This window comes from Pseudophryne corroboree, chromosome 2, assembly GCF_028390025.1.
Source record: "Pseudophryne corroboree isolate aPseCor3 chromosome 2, aPseCor3.hap2, whole genome shotgun sequence".
In the NCBI taxonomy this organism is placed as follows: Eukaryota; Metazoa; Chordata; class Amphibia; order Anura; family Myobatrachidae; genus Pseudophryne; species Pseudophryne corroboree.
In genome coordinates, this window is record NC_086445.1 from 385,809,231 (window position 1) to 385,825,634 (window position 16,404).

A 16,404-nucleotide genomic window follows, 5' to 3' on the forward strand; every position below is an offset into this window, starting at 1 on the left:
CGTCACTTACACGCATGTACCTCACGAGTACTCGACTTTTCTTGTGGTTCAACCTTTAAAAATTGTAAAAACACTCACTCATCACATGTACACTTTTGTTTCTATTTCTATTTCTGCGCAGAAATTTTTCTTCAGATCAGGTGTGTTACCAATTAGGAGCAGGATCTGTTAACTAAATTTCGGACACCCAAAAATAGACTTGCGTTATTTCTCGCCTCGCGTTATTTATCGCTTTGCGTTATTTATCGCTTTGCGTTAAAAATCAACTTATCGTGACTTGAGCTACGTGGGCGTAACCGGACGCTCTGTTGCGTAACGTACGCTGCGTGCGTCGGCCTTTGGATTGCGTACGCAAGTCTTTGTTAGAGACACGTATACGCAAAGCAAAGATCCACCGTAACACAATTTATACTTTTATCAATGTAGATGATCCTTGATCATCTACCACACAAACACACTGACTTCGCCTTATCTCCCAGGCAAAACTGTGTGTTTGTCTATCTTTTAACTATATTACTCTTAAACTATGAAATAACGGCAAATCTCTTTTAGCACTTCTATCAACTATAAAAACTGGCAGACAGGAGAGTGATATACGAAAATGAAAAAAGAAAAAGAAATGCAGATATATATATGTGTGCGTGCGTGTGTACGCAAGACAGAAAAATAAACAGTTTTAAAAGACACTAGCGTTTTGTTCTTACCTCCGGTTCCCGGATTCCTTCAGCACTCTTTACCTAAGCGAAGCAGACGCTTATCCTGTCAGCACTACGAGGGATACAACCTCCCGCCTTTTGCTGAGGGATAATGTCTGCTGATCTACCTAGTGCAGATATGTGAAGGACGGGCGAGCCGCCAATTGATAAAGCAGAATATTTATCGTATATAAAACACCTTAAGAGGTCTAAGAACACTGTACGCTATCTACGTAAGAAGTACCGTAAGGGTACGCAAGTTGTGTAGCGATCGCTCAACCGTAGTCGAGACGCTCAAGCGTCACGTTCGCTTACGGCCCAGTGATCACAGGCAGGCACGCTATTGGCTGCCGACTAACGTGATGATTCGCTATAGCGTAGCGTACGCTCGGGACCACGAGGAGATCACCAGCGGTGCAGACGCTTACAACGTTAAACCTTTATATCTATACCTTTAACGATGAGATACACAGTATACCTTAGTGTAGAGACAGAGTGTAAGTGCAACCTGGTGTAACCTGATTAACTACAAAGCTGCTTGAGCGTCACCGACGCTCAGAGAATACTTAACCTTTATAAAAAATACACAGATACCTGGGCTTAGGGTCCGAAACCTATTATATGTATTATAACTATTATACTTGCAAAAGGAATCACAGTACAAATGATACACTACAATATAACATAAACCAACTAACCAGATAAACTACACAGGAAATACAATACAATACAATTTAAGGAAAATACGAGAGAAAGAGTAGAGAGAGAGAGATAGAGAGAGAGAGAGAGAGAGATGGCTCACAGTAAGACAATATGATTACGGAGAAAACTTACGCACAAGGGGAACGATCGCATGCGCCTCGATATCCAGCTCCCGATTATCAGCAATGAGAACCGTTGAAGAGAGAGAGAACTGGATACGGTCGGCCTGCCTATTTATGCCCCACACACAATACAATTCAATGGTCCCTACAATCTCATTGTTCATTGGACACAGGAATTCGGCTTCGCATTATAACAAAAGGTCATAGGTTGATTCATACAGGTGGGCTGTGACTATTTCCAACTGCTCAGGTGGGAGGGAAACTGGGTTTCCCGCCGCATGGGTAATAAAGTGCAAATAAAGTAAATGTTCATAAACTTCTTATGTCCATAACTATTCGCACGAGCGATTGATCTGCTTCAAACCAACACCGGAATATTTCTAATTAAATATTCTTCCGATGGATACTAAACACCACTGTATTACTCCTGTCTGACCCTTCGTATCACACAAAGAGGGATTCCTCTGTTCATAAACATTCTATATTAACCAAACTTTCAGAATCTATCAAAGGGACCATGATCTACAAAATACATTATTAGTGAAAATATGTAATGATTGAGTCGCACGCTACAACCACATAAACTCTACCGTAAATACGCATACCATGCGCCTGCGGGTGCCCGCGACTGTGAGTATGCGCACGTACAGGAGAGCGTACGCATGCGCAGCACGGACCTGTGTGAGGTGCAAATATGGTAGTGTGCATAGAGATATTTTTCTGACTTTGACAATATATATATATATATATATATATGTGTTTATGCAATACTTTCCCGTTTTTACTACCTTAGGTTCCTTGGCCTGTAGATATTGTTATCAGCTCAGAATGTCAGAAGATTTATAATCAAATTTTTCTGCTTTTGTTATTAATAAAATGGGCTAAATACAGCTTGGATGTCTTACAGTTTAATGGTAAGTTGTCCTTATTTCCTTTTAAAAGTATCATTTTGTATAGTGATTTTTAATTTACATAGTGTAATTGGTGGATATAGATAACAGTTGGATCATTATACATAAATAATATTGTGGGCTTATTCTCCTGTCGTTGCTAACTATTTGTGTATAGAGAAAAGGTAGTAGTTTATTTCATATCTATCTTTTGGCCTGCTTCCAATGGTACACTCCCTATTCATCATGTTATTAATTACCTGCAAGTAAACTAATATATATGCTGTATATAATTGTTGTATTTACCAAAAGATTAACATCAAGTATATTATATTAGTGTTTCTTTATACAGGTTGAGTATCCCTTATCCAGAAGTATTTTGGATATCGGATTTTTCCGTATTTTGGAATAATTGCATACCATAATGAGATATCATGGTGATGGGACCCAAGTCTAAGCACAGAATACATTTATGTTTCATATACACGTTATACACACAGCCTGAAGGTCATTTAATACAATATTTTTCATAACTGTGTATTAAACAGTTTGTGTACATTGAGCCATCAGAAAACAAAGGTTTCACTATTTCACTCTCACTCAAAAAATTCTGTATTTCGGAATATTTGGATATGGGATACTCAACCTGTAACTATATATATATATATATATATATATATATATATATATATATATATATATATATATATATATATATATTTTCTTTATCATCCACTAGGGGTCACTGGAGTACTCTTGGGATATGGACGGGCTTCCGTAGGAACAGCACTGAATATTTAAATTTAGAACACTCCACCCCTCCATTTCCACGAGTACCTCTCAGTGATTTTTCTGTGCTCGACGTAGCAACAGCTCTGTGACACAAGTCACGATTACGTTGAAGAATTTTTATTTTTATTTTTATTTGATTTTATTTTTTCTATTTTACATCCCTTTCCCCCTTCCAAAAGGCAGGGTCAGGGATAGTACAGCTGCTGATAGCAGCAGGGGCGTGTCGGGCCTCTCTGAAAGAGCTCCCTCACAGCCACACACAGATCCTCCTGCACAGGCTGGCCGGCGCTTGTTCAGAAGCCCCGTCAGAGCCTCCTCACAAGCTGCAGGATAAAGGTATGTGAACGGGGCGGTCAGCTCCCGCTGCCCCCCCCCCCCGAGGTGTGGGGACATTGTTAAGCGCCGCTGCTCGCTCCACTTAGCCGCCCGTCCCGCCGCTGCTCTCCCCACTCAGCCGCCCTCCCCACATGGCGACGGCCACAGCAGTTCTTCCGCACACAGGCCGCTGCTGATCTGCCGCTCAGAGGGTGCCGGCGCCGCAGCTCTCTCGTTCACGGAGCCGGCCGCCGCTACTGCTCCGGGTCCCACCGCTGGTTGACGCGCTGCTCACCCGGGCTCAGACACAGCGCTCGGCGATACCCGCTGGGGCCCCACACGCTGCACTGCCGCTGCTCTGATTCCGAAAGAGCAGGCAGCCATTACACAAGGGTGAGGCAGGGGGGGGGCAATAAATAAATAAATAAGGGGGCAATAAGCGGCATAAGAAATACTGCAGCACCAGATGATAGGCTGCAGGGATATTTGCAGGGTTATAATCAGTGAAAGTTTGTAACCAGCACTAGGATTATATGTGTAAGCATGCATGGCAGCCATGTTTAACCATGCTTCCTGTGTTTTCCTCAGTGATTCCAGAACGTTCCAGTACTACATCTCTACTCCACCGGAGGCGCAGGGGTGTTAGTGGGAATTTGGGATCACATTTCATAGTACTGGCCACGTGTACTGCACTTGGCCAGATTTATATACAGAGACACCTTACTGCTATTTTACTGAGTCGTGCAAGTGTCTGTGTTTGTGTATTGTTTTGTCTGTCGCCATAATGAGTAAGGCACCAGCAAAAACTAAAAAGCATAATTGCAAAGTCTGTAACAGTGTATTACCGGATGGATCTACCACATGTACAGTATGTTTTGTGAATTCGGTTCAGAATACCATTTCTGCTCCTGTTTTACAACCAATTTCCTCACCGGACCCTCCGTGGGGTATGTTAGTAAATGTACTGGATAGGTTACAATCAGAATTGACCGCCGCTCGTCAGGAGCGGGAAACGGTAAGATCTGAGTCTAGGGTGAGACCGCCAGAACTACCGGAGGCGTCTCAGCCTTGCGTAAGGTCCAAATCCATTTTGGGTAAACGGGATAAATTTCATATGTCTTATGATTTTCCAGTGTCTGCTATGTTGCATTCTGACGATTCCATGCCAGACCTCACGGAACAAGATGAGGGTGAGGAGGGCGAAGTGGAGTCAGATGGCGAGGATTTTAACAGTTCCGGCATTGATGATCTCATCAGAGCGGTACGTCAGTCTCTGAAGTTTACGGAAACTGAGGAGCCTCTCACAAATGATCAGGTCGTATTTACTAAACGACAAAAAACTCCAATAAGTTTTCCTGTGTCGGAATCTCTTAATCAGATGTTAGTAGAAACACGACAGAATCCAGATAAACGGTTTTCTATACCTCGCAGATTTAAGTCTAGTTACCCGTTTCCAGACTCGGTAACATGTACATGGGAGAATCCACCAATAGTTGATTCTTCAGTGTCCAAGCTTACCAAAATATTAACCATACCAGTGCCAGCAGCTACTACGCTTAAAGACCCTTCAGATCGCAAGATAGAAACTATGCTAAAATCCATGTATGTAGCAGCAGGTGTGATGCTAAGGCCTAGATTGGTTGGCATTTGGGTCACTAAGGCACTCATAATATGGCTTACAGAACTCAAATCTGCTTTACATGACGAAAATCTGATAATTCTTGTAAATCAAATGATTGAGGCGGTGGAGTATCTCTGTACAGCGTCTACTGACGTCTGTCAGCTCACTTCTCGTATTTCATCGTCGCTAGTTACGGCACGAAGAGCACTCTGGCTGCGTGCTTATCATGCGGAGGCAGAGGTCAAACGAGGTATAGAGGCGTTGCCTTACGATGGCAAGAAGTTGTTTGGTCCTGAATTGGACGCATGGATTGCTGAGGCTACGGGAGGTAAGTCTGTTTTCTTACCATTGCCTCCACCGGTATCAAGAAGAAGATACGCTGGACCTTCGTTCAAATCCTTTAGACCTCAGCCCTTTCGAGGACGTGGCAGAGGATCAGCCACGCCTGCTAGACGTGGTCGCGGACGTGGTTTCCAACAAACCAACACAACTCGCCAGGACGCTAAGGTTACCGACAAGCCGGTGGCATGACGGGCTACCAGCCCATCTCGGTTCTCCGATTGTGGGAGCACGCCTTCAGACGTTCCATTTGGCGTGGTTCCACACATCCGCAGATGGGTGGATCCGCAATTTAGTGTTAAAAGGTTACAAAATAGAGTTCGACTGTCTTCCGCCTCTGCGGTTTTTCAAGACAGGATTGCCTCTGTCGGACGACAAGAGGAGGGTTCTGCAAATTGCCATTCAGTCCCTACTGGATTCGGCAGTTTTGATTCCGGTCCCTGTACACCAACAGGGTCAGGGTTATTATTCAAGTCTTTTTGTGGTACCGAAGCCGGATGGCTCAGTCAGACCAATATTGAACTTAAAGGGTCTCAATCAGTACGTAACTTACTACAGATTCAAGATGGAGTCTCTGCGTTCGGTGATTGCGGGTTTAGAGCCAAAGGAATTTATGATTGCGCTAGACCTCAAGGATGCGTACTTACACATTCCAATTTGGCAGCCTCATCAGAAATTCTTACGGTTTGCAATACGCCAGAACCATTACCAGTTTCAGGCTCTACCGTTTGGCCTGTCATCAGCGCCTCGGGTATTCACCAAAGTGATGTCTGTCATGATAGCTCATCTCAGATCCCTGGGAGTGACAATAGTTCCATATTTAGACGATCTGCTCATCAAAGCTCCGTCTCAACAGATACTTCTCCAGCATGCGCTGCTAACATACGAGGTACTGGTTCACCACGGTTGGATTGTCAACTTCAAAAAATCACATCTAATTCCGTCTCAACGCCTTCAGTTCCTAGCTATGATTCTCAATACGGTCAATCAAAGAATTTACCTACCACAGCAGAAAGTACAAATTCTACGCCATCTCGTACAATTAGTGCTCAAGCCACGCACAGTGTCGGTACACTTGTGCATTCGCCTCTTAGGCACAATGGTGGCAGCTTTCGAGGCGCTTCAGTTCGGAAGATTTCACTCTCGTCCATTTCAGCTGAATGTGCTCGCCCAGTGGTCGGGCTCGCATCTGCAGATTCACCACAGGGTGAGGTTGTCGCCAAGGGCAAGAGTATCTCTGCTCTGGTGGCTCAAGGAACACAATTTAACCGCAGGAAGACGGTTCGGAGGCTGGAATTGGATAATTCTAACTATGGACGCCAGTCTCAGAGGTTGGGGAGCGGTAATTCAAAATTGTCAGCTCCAGGGTCTCTGGGCGGATCACGAGAAATTGCTGTCTATAAATGTCCTGGAACTCCGCGCAATTTACAATGCGCTACGACAAGCAGTGCACATGCTTCGCTCTCAGCCTGTCCAAGTGCAGTCAGACAATGCGACGGCGGTCGCATACATCAACAAACAAGGAGGAACGAGAAGCCGCATGGCAATGCGGGAAGTAGCTCGAATCCTCAATTGGGCGGAATGCCACCAGGTGATATTGTCGGCCGTGTTCATTCCGGGAGTGGACAACTGGGAAGCGGATTATCTCAGTCGTCGGGATTTTCATCCAGGCGAATGGGCATTAAATCCAGAAGTGTTTCACATGTTGGTTCAGCAATGGGGTTATCCTCAGGTGGACCTGATGGCGTCTCGACACAATCACCAAACGTTCCAGTATGTGTCCAGAACAAGAGATCCAAAGGCAGTGGCGGTGGACGCTCTCACTGTCGCGTGGCCGTACAGCCTTGTGTATCTGTTTCCACCGTTTCCGTTGCTCCCTCTGGTGCTAAAACGGAGCAAAAGAGAGTCTGTCACAGTCATACTAGTGGCGCCTCATTGGCCTCGGAGAGCTTGGTTCTCGGATCTCCGAGGATTACTCGCAGACGATCCTTGGCCGCTCCCGCTACGTCCAGACCTGTTACAACAGGGTCCGTTCCTTTACCCCGATTTAGCGCGGCTGTGTTTGACGGGGTGGCTGTTGAGACCGCCCTCTTAAGAAGAGAGGGCATTCCAGATTCGGTTATACCAACCATGTTACGAGCTAGGAAGCCGGTTACGGCAGCTCATTATTACAGAATATGGCGTGCCTATATAGGTTGGTGTGAAGCTCTGAAGTTTCCGACATCCTCTTTCAAGTTATCCCGCCTTTTGTTATTTCTACAAACAGGGTTAGATGGAGGACTGCGTTTATCTACACTAAAGGTGCAGGTATCTGCTTTGTCAATTTACTTTCAAAGACGATTGGCTCTATTGCCGTCTATACGCACTTTTCTCCAAGGTGTCCTCAGAGTACAGCCTCCATTCATTCCACCTACAGCGCCATGGGACTTGAATCTGGTTTTAGAGTTCTTACAGTCTTCATATTTTGAACCCTTACAGCAAGTGGATATAAAGTTTCTCACTTGGAAAACAATTTTTCTTCTAGCCTTAGCTTCGGCAAGGCGTGTTTCGGATTTGGGTGCCTTGTCATGCAAGTCACCGTATTTGGTGTTTCATGATGACAGAGCGGAACTTCGGACGAATCCCGCTTTCTTGCCAAAGGTAGTGTCATCTTTTCACATCAATCAACCAATAGTAGTTCCTGTGTTGAAAGCACATTCTGGAACTCTGGATGTGGTACGCGCATTACGCGTTTATGTATCCCGAACGTCTTCAGTTCGTAAGACGGATACGTTGTTTGTTCTCTATGATGCGGCCAAGATGGGTTGGCCAGCGTCTAAACAAACCTTATCTAGATGGATAAAACTGACCATACGTCAGGCTTACCTTCATGCTAGGTTACAACCGCCTACGTCAGTAACCGCTCATTCCACACGTTCTGTGGGAACTTCATGGGCAGCTGGTCGGGGAGCTTCTACGACGCAGCTTTGCCGTGCGGCTACATGGTCTTCAGTGCACACGTTTGTGCGCTTTTACAAGTTTGATACGTTTGCGGCATCAGCATCTAGCTTTGGCCGCCTAGTGTTACAAGTGCCAAACAGCTCTCCCGCCCACGGGGGAAGCTTTGGTACGTCCCAAGAGTACTCCAGTGACCCCTAGTGGATGATAAAGAAAATAGGATTTTGGTACTTACCAGGTAAATCCTTTTCTTTGAATCCATAGGGGGCACTGGACGCCCACCCAGAGCAGTTTTACCTAGTTGTGGTGAGTTCTGAGGATCTTATGGTAACACACTTTCACCGACTGGTTCAAATTACAAGTGCTGGTTAGGGTGTCAACTGTTTAGTTGTCAGTAACGTTATGTGTTAACTTCGTTATTGTCAGTTATGTTATATGTAATACTCCATTGTCAACATCTCTATAGTTCCTGTTCGGCTCAGTAAAAAACACTGAGAGGTACTCGGGGATATGGAGGGGTGGAGTGTTCTAAATTTAAATATTCAGTGCTGTTCCTACGGAAGCCCGTCCATATCCCAAGAGTACTCCAGTGCCCCCTATGGATTCAAAGAAAAGGATTTACCTGGTAAGTACCAAAATCCTATTTTTTTATTATGTCATATGTCTTGACTTTTGATAATAGTTTTATTTTTGCTGTGGCCCGTTCCTTCTGCTCTGACTGCCCTATAAATAAATTTTGACTTGATATACAGATGTAGACATGCCTATCTTACTGCGATGCGGCATGTTGCATCATGGCATGCTACATGGCGTGCCAGTCTGCAACTATTCGCAGACTGGCATGCCATGCAGTAAGCCGTTTTGCAGCATGCTGCATCGCATCAAAGATGACCAATGGCTACATCTGTATTGCCGGTTCTGCTCCAACAGCATGGAACTATTTATTTATTTATTTATTACCAGTTACTTATATAGCGCGCACATATTCCGCAGTGCTTTACAGAGAATGTTTGCCCATTCACATCAGTCCCTGCCCCAGCTGAGCTTACAATCTTTATTCCCTATCACATGTACACACTAGGGTTAATTTTGTTGGAAGCCAATTAACCTACCTGTATATTTTTGGATTGTGGGAGGAAACCGGAGTACCCAGAGGAAACCCACGCAAGTATGGGGAGAATATACAAACTCCACACAGTTAGGGCCATGATAGGAATTGAACCCATGACCTCAATGCTGTGAGGCAGTAATGCTAACCATTACACCATCCGTACTGCCCAATTTCTCAGATCACAAAACCACTGCTTACTGTAAATAGCATTATCAGGCAATTAACTTTTAAACTGTTTCACCATGTAGATGGTATTAATAGATGCAACTTCTTCTGCAGGGGAACTGCTTATTTGCATATTCTCATTAGGGAGTAGTATAAAGGATATGTCCTCCTTATGTGGTTATTTTCTGTTTATGCAGTTAAATGCTAAAACCCCATGTGTGACTGTAAACCATTCACTCAGAGTGCTTCTACAGTATGTATCTTCTGTTGCTGCAGTGATCATGGTTCTTTCTGCTACACAAATTATTTGTTCTGCAAGAACAGATCCTCTAAAACCAGACAACCAGAAACCCTGCAGTCCTACCGACTAGGGGGTTTCTGGTTAAATCTGAATTTAGAGGATTTTTCAAAGAATCCGTTGGATGTGTACAATGTTGAACATGTAAGTGTACATTCTAGTTTCATTTTTGACTAATCAGTATCATTGGCTAATGTTTGAAAATGTTTTAATTCGTGTCACTTTCAAATATAACTGTATTTCCTAGAACTTGTTAATACAGCTGAAAAGGAATCCCCAAAGGAGGACTTTGGATCAGAGCAACAACTACTTTCTCATGTAATATCCCCAGCTGAGCCTGAGGCACAGTTAATTCATCGAATGTTCCTCCTACGAGTCAAGCTTATGCATTTTGTCAACAGCTTGCACAACTATATGATGACAAGAGTTAGTATTACATTGTGGCTCTGCCATGATGAGAATTTTCCATTTCTTTTGCATGAGATTTTGGTAATAGAATATTGCTTGCCAGCAGGTATTACTAGCATACAGATGTAGCCACGCTCGTCATGGCTACATCTAGGCACATTCGCGCCTGGTTGCTGCCCTTAATGAGCATGGCTACATCTGTATATAGGCCGCCCATAAAAGGGGTGGTCTTCAGTTTGCCGGCTGTCGGGATCCCGGCGCACAGTATACCGGCGCCGGAATCCCGACAGCTGGCATACCAACACTTTTTCTCCCTCTTGGGGGTCCACGACCCCCCTGGAGGGAGAATAGATAGTGTGGCGCGCTGCGCTCGCCACCGTGCCCGCAAGGGGCTCATTTGCGCTCTCCCAACTGTCGGTATGCCAGCGGTCGCCGGGAGCCCGGCCGCCGGCATACCCTACTACACCCCATAAAAGTAGTCACAGCATTTTGCTAGCTCTTTAAATGCTATAGTTTCCAGTCTTATTAATTTGACTCTCTTAGTCTAGACGGGGAAAATTGACTTTCCCTTACTTAAAGAACAGTGGATACTCCTCTGTAGCTCTTCTTGTTGGCAAGATGTGAAGGAAACCCCCTTTGAAAGCCACAGTATCAGGCAGATATGGTTAAAAATGTGTCTTGGATTAACATTAAAGGACTTTATTACATTTGATGAATACATGGCATATTGGATATTGCTAATTATTTTATTCTGTTTGATTCACATTTGAAATGATTAGTTTATGTCAGTCAGTACTCTGGAGCTAAGTATCGTGGCAGAGTGCAGCTGTCCATTTGTGTATCATTCTGCAGTCACTAAAATACACAGAGCTGTAGTACTTAGTATAATGCTAGTATTAATAATTGCTGTTGATTTAAGGTATATAGAGTAGGAGTATACCACATCAGAACATATTACGCTGTATCAGGCTTATATCTTCTTATTTTCAGTAGTTTACATTTCAGTGCATTTTTTATTTTCCCATAGATCCTTCACAGTACAGGTCTGGAGTTTCAACATCAGGTGGAAGAAGCAAAAGATCTGGACCAGCTGATTAAAATTCATTACAGATATCTTTCCACCATTCATGATCGCTGTCTGTTAAGGGAAAAGGTATGACAGCATTTGTTTGATTTTCATTTTTTTCTAGGTTTATTTGTGAAGTTTTTTTTAGAAATTAGTTAATAAGTAACTCTATTCTAGCTGATTAACAATTGTCTAGACCCAAATAAACCAATCACAGATTTACTTTCATTGTGTAACTTGCATAAGGTCAGTGAAAAAGCCAAGTAATATTTTATTTTTCTTTCCCTTCTTAGATCATGCTCCCAGGGTTTGGGAAGGGAGTTTAACTGGTCCTGACTAGGCAGAGGTGTAGCGCACAGTAGAGAGAGACACCTGTCAGCCAAGAATAGGGGCCGCCTACAGGGAGAATAATTACAGTGTGAAATTCCATATTTTACTATGGGTGTATTCAATAAGAGTCGGAACCATTCCAACATGCATTTGTCGGAATGGATCTGACAACCCCTATTCATTAGAGTAGCCTAATCCGACTGTCTGATTTGGCCGGTGTCCGTACGGCTGTCAGCAGCTTCCCGTGTGTGAGAACACAGGGAGTTGCTGGAGCCGCACATCACAGGCGTCCAGTGCCGCACTGCAGGGGGAGAGGTGCCTGGCTGGGGGACGGTCTCCGGTCCCCGTAGCCCGCCGCCCCGCTCCCCATAGCCCGCCGCACCGCTTTCTATCTCCTCACCTCAATCTAACTTTTTTTAAAGTCGGATTGAGATTGTCAACAAGGAGGCCAAAACCTGTCGGATTTGGCCCCGTTTCCGACAGAAGCACGCAGATCGGCGGCTATTCCGCCAATCTGCGTGTTCTCCGACAAGTCGGGAATAACTGCACTTTGTGAGTAGGTCGGAACCCCTTCTCACCAAAGTCTGTCGGAAGCTGCCATCTTTCCGGCAAGACTGCAGCTTCCGACAGCTATTGAATACACCCCTATACCTTTCTACATAGTGTGTTGAAAAGCTTCCAGATATTCTTATCTTTTAATAATGACTGTGACAAGGGTATGCATAATAGCGATGGTAAACATCCAAATAGTAAAATAGTCATTTCTGTGTTTGCTCTCTATATGATGGGAACTTGCTATCAAAACCTTTCAATATTCAGTCTGACTGTCTCCTTTTATATAGAAGTCAAGATGCAATAAACTCTGAACCGGCTGTGTCCATAGCGACATTTTAGTCCTGTCTCAGCAGCCTACAAGACCTGGCCTTTGTAAACTGAGTCCCTGGATCTTATGCAATAAGATCAGGGATATTGGGATATTGGGGTTAGTATGAGGATGAAGGAAGCAATGTCTTTATTAATGGCCCACTTCGACCTATGGCCTATTTCTGCAAATGTCAGCATGAGGAATGGAAATGCATTTTGGTTTTTCTTCGGCAACATGGGGGCACAGTGGCTAACCTTATAATAGAATCAGCAGATATCTTTCCCCTTTAAAGAAAAAAAACAACAACTTTGTTCCTTTTTTCTAGGTTGACATTTTTGCAGTTACAAAATAAAACAGCTGGGGCACAAAGTTAAATAACAAATCAAATAAAAAAAAATGGTAGCAAATTGTATCACTGACACATGATTTATTGAATCATAAACAAATGTAATTCATGACGACAAGTCTGATTTAAGGCCCAAACTTTTTGTTGCTCAAGTGTATTATTTCTGCCATAAGGTGAGCTCTGTAAAAGAAGCAATAATGAAAGTGATGAACGTTGTCCTGATGTTTGCAGACCGCTGGCATGCTGGCTTAGGCGCATGGAAGTAAGTAAGAACATGCTGCAGCAGTTTTGCAAATCAACTCAAACTTAAGTTCACAGTGGAACCTTAGACTATCATATACAACCTTAGTATTAACATAAGTCCTTTGCCATGTTTTTATAATAAAGTCAACAAGTCAATTCAGACTAGTAATCATGTATTTTTGTATTGTGTTGTTCTCCCAAGGTCCGTATTCTATTAAGCCATATTTTACTAGGCATTGTTTGTGCAGCTAAATGACGTGTTATAATAATTAGTCCTGTGACATTTAGCATTACAGGTTGCTACATACAGACTTTAGGAAGGAATTGTCACAGAGAAGAAAAAAATAAATGCGTGACCCAGGCATTAACTTTATACATATGTACAGTATTATCCACAGATAAGTAAAATGATGGAAAAACCTTTGCTTCCTTTTTCAGGGCAGAATCTATCATGAAAATGGAATCCGACTTCACAAATTGCCACAAATTTCTTGTGAAAGTACTAAATAAAGCAGTTTGCAGAGGATCATTTCCACACTGTAAGTACATAGTATACAATTTGTCCTTCCTCTAGCCTTTATTCTTGCCTTTAAACCATCACGTTTTTTGGTGGTCAAAATCGTCATGTCCTAAAGCAAAGGTAAGCAACCTGTGTCACTCCAGCTACTGTGGTGCTACACATCCCAGCACGGACTGTCAGTTGTGCGGTTAGGGTATGCTAAAACAGTGATTAGGCATGCTGGGATGTGTAGGTTTACAGCAGCTGGAGTGACACAGGTTGCCTACCCCTGTCTTAGAGTGAAAGGGGTGTGTGACATCCTACCTAATGGGCATGTCAAAACAAGATTGGGCCTGGGGTGGACAAATTGGGGCATGTCCTAATGTTCATGACTATCCCTTCTGGAATGTTGTTAGGTCTTTTCACGTATCTTTCTTCCTATTTGGGGGACACTGGGATAATGGTAGATTATGGGTTCAGTGGGGGGCTAAGGAGTAGACACTAAATAGTTAAATGTATTGAAGGTGAAACATGTAGCAACAGACATCTGGTGGCCCTCTGTGCGGCATGTGAGGCCAAGTCACTCAATCAGCTTATGTCTGAAAATAGACAAAAATAATTCCACACCGCTGAGAGAAGATCATTTGCTAATAAATAACATATATATATATATATATATATATATATATATATATATATATATATATATTGTAACACAACAGGAGTTGTAAAAGGCTGTCAATAGATATACATAGCATTCCTCACAGAGGTTTTTCCAGTGTAATTAGAATCGATCCACCTTGTGGAGCATACATTATTCGCAAAATAATAACTTGCGTATTTTCTGCAGACAAAATAAATATAGTGACTTTCATTATTATTGGAAATGTGTGTAAACACAAAGAATGGCGTTGATAGACATATTAAGTTAATGGGCCATTCAATGCAAATGAGTAAAAATGTCCCGTATGTGACACTGTAAAAAAAACAAAAAAAAACAATCTGTAGCTATGGTGGTATAGGTCGTTGGATAGACGCAACTTAGGTCGACATGCATTAGGTCGACAGGGGCAATAGGTCAACATGGTCATTAGGTCAACGTGTACTAGGTCGACAGGTCAAAAGGTCGACATGAGGTTTTTGACTGGTTTTGGTGTCTTTTTCTCCGTACAATGACGGGGAACCCAAATTTGTGTCCCCTCGCATGGCTCGCTTCGCTCGCCATGCTTCGGGCAAGGTGCCTCGCTTCGCTCGGCACAGATTACCGTTCCAATCGTAGACCACGTGGATCGTTAAGTATGAAAAAATCCCAAAAATGAATTTAAAAAATGTGAAAACTCATGACGACCTTTTGGCCTGTCGACCTAGTACATGTTGACCTAACGGCCAAGTCGACATAATGCATGTCGACCTAATGGCATTGTCTACCTAATGAGTGTACATATAGGATGTGGTGAGGAGCAACGGCCTAGTAATTGGAGCTGCAATAATAAATAGTACAATGTTTCCTTTGAAATTGTTGTTGTTTTGCTTACTAATAATTGTCTTCTAAGGCAAGATTCTGTGTTTCTTTTCCTGTCACAGTGGAGTCTTTGGCTTTATCACTTATGGCTGGCATGGAGCAAAGTTAATCCTTGCGGAAAAGATATGAAAAACTGTCACTGAAGCATGTTCAGTAGTTACACAGAATAGTTACTGTGCGTTTGTTGTACATATTATACAGAGACATTTTCATTTTGTGGAACTGTCAAGTTGTCTTTTATTTTTTACTCCTTGTATAGGAAAAATAACACACTGTACATATTACAACAATTTTCAATGTTTTCCTCTAGTCATCCGTAAATAAAGGCATTTCTAGAATGGTAATTTCTACACTAATTTTTTATTTCAGTATTAGCAAAGTTTTGCTAGATGAAGTATAACAGCATACAATAAAGGTGCATACACACGGTGCAATGTAACCTTACGATTTTGACTATATAGTCAAAATCATAAGGAAAGTTAGCACAAATCGCACACATTTTGCGATACCGATGCACGCCCCCGTGGGATCAGTATCACAAGAAAAGATAGACTGTGCAGGCAAGTCAATCTTGACTATATTGTGTACAATCTAGTACATAGTATAGTCAAAATTGGCACTTAGTTAAAATGTCACATAGTCAAAATCTCAAGTAAAGATAATCCATATCAGTGGTTCCGGGATCCGGGGAGTTCAGGGAAGTCATATCAGAGATAGTCAATATCTCACTGTGTGTATGCACCTTAAGTCTTATTATTGCCTGTAAAGAAGGTCAAATTGTTTTCACTGTAAATATAAATAAACATTTCTGCTTTCTCCATGAATGAAGTTGAGTATTCTATTTAATAAAAGATTAACATTGCCCCTCACCTATATGGGGGAATTTAAGTGTTTTGGCTGATATTACTGTTATATTTCATAATTTCGACTGGCTGGTAAGTAGTCTTCTACTAAAACTGGCCATACACTATACAGTTATCTGGCAGGGTTTAGTATGAACTGCCTACAATCAAAATCCCGACGGTCAAAATACCGACAACAATTGACCAACTGTCAAAATCCTGACAAGGTCAAAATTTGACATTTAAAATGTCGACAGGTCAAAAAGTCAACACAAGTTTTTCATTGTTTTTTTATG

The 16,404-nt window shown here is 42.8% G+C and overlaps 1 protein-coding gene across 1 annotated transcript in view; it reads left to right on the forward strand.

The window, feature by feature from the left end:
• Positions 1–16,090, forward strand: part of TUBGCP5 (tubulin gamma complex component 5) — a 195,050-nt gene extending 178,960 nt beyond the window's left edge. The window contains exons 18-23 of the mRNA XM_063953273.1: positions 2,313–2,433; positions 10,235–10,413; positions 11,423–11,548; positions 13,176–13,264; positions 13,684–13,784; positions 15,329–16,090. Of these exons, the coding sequence (XP_063809343.1) occupies positions 2,313–2,433; positions 10,235–10,413; positions 11,423–11,548; positions 13,176–13,264; positions 13,684–13,784; positions 15,329–15,375 (663 nt within the window). The 3' untranslated portion in view covers positions 15,376–16,090. The remainder of the gene's footprint in view (positions 1–2,312; positions 2,434–10,234; positions 10,414–11,422; positions 11,549–13,175; positions 13,265–13,683; positions 13,785–15,328) is intronic.
• The last annotated feature ends 314 nt before the right edge of the window (positions 16,091–16,404 follow it).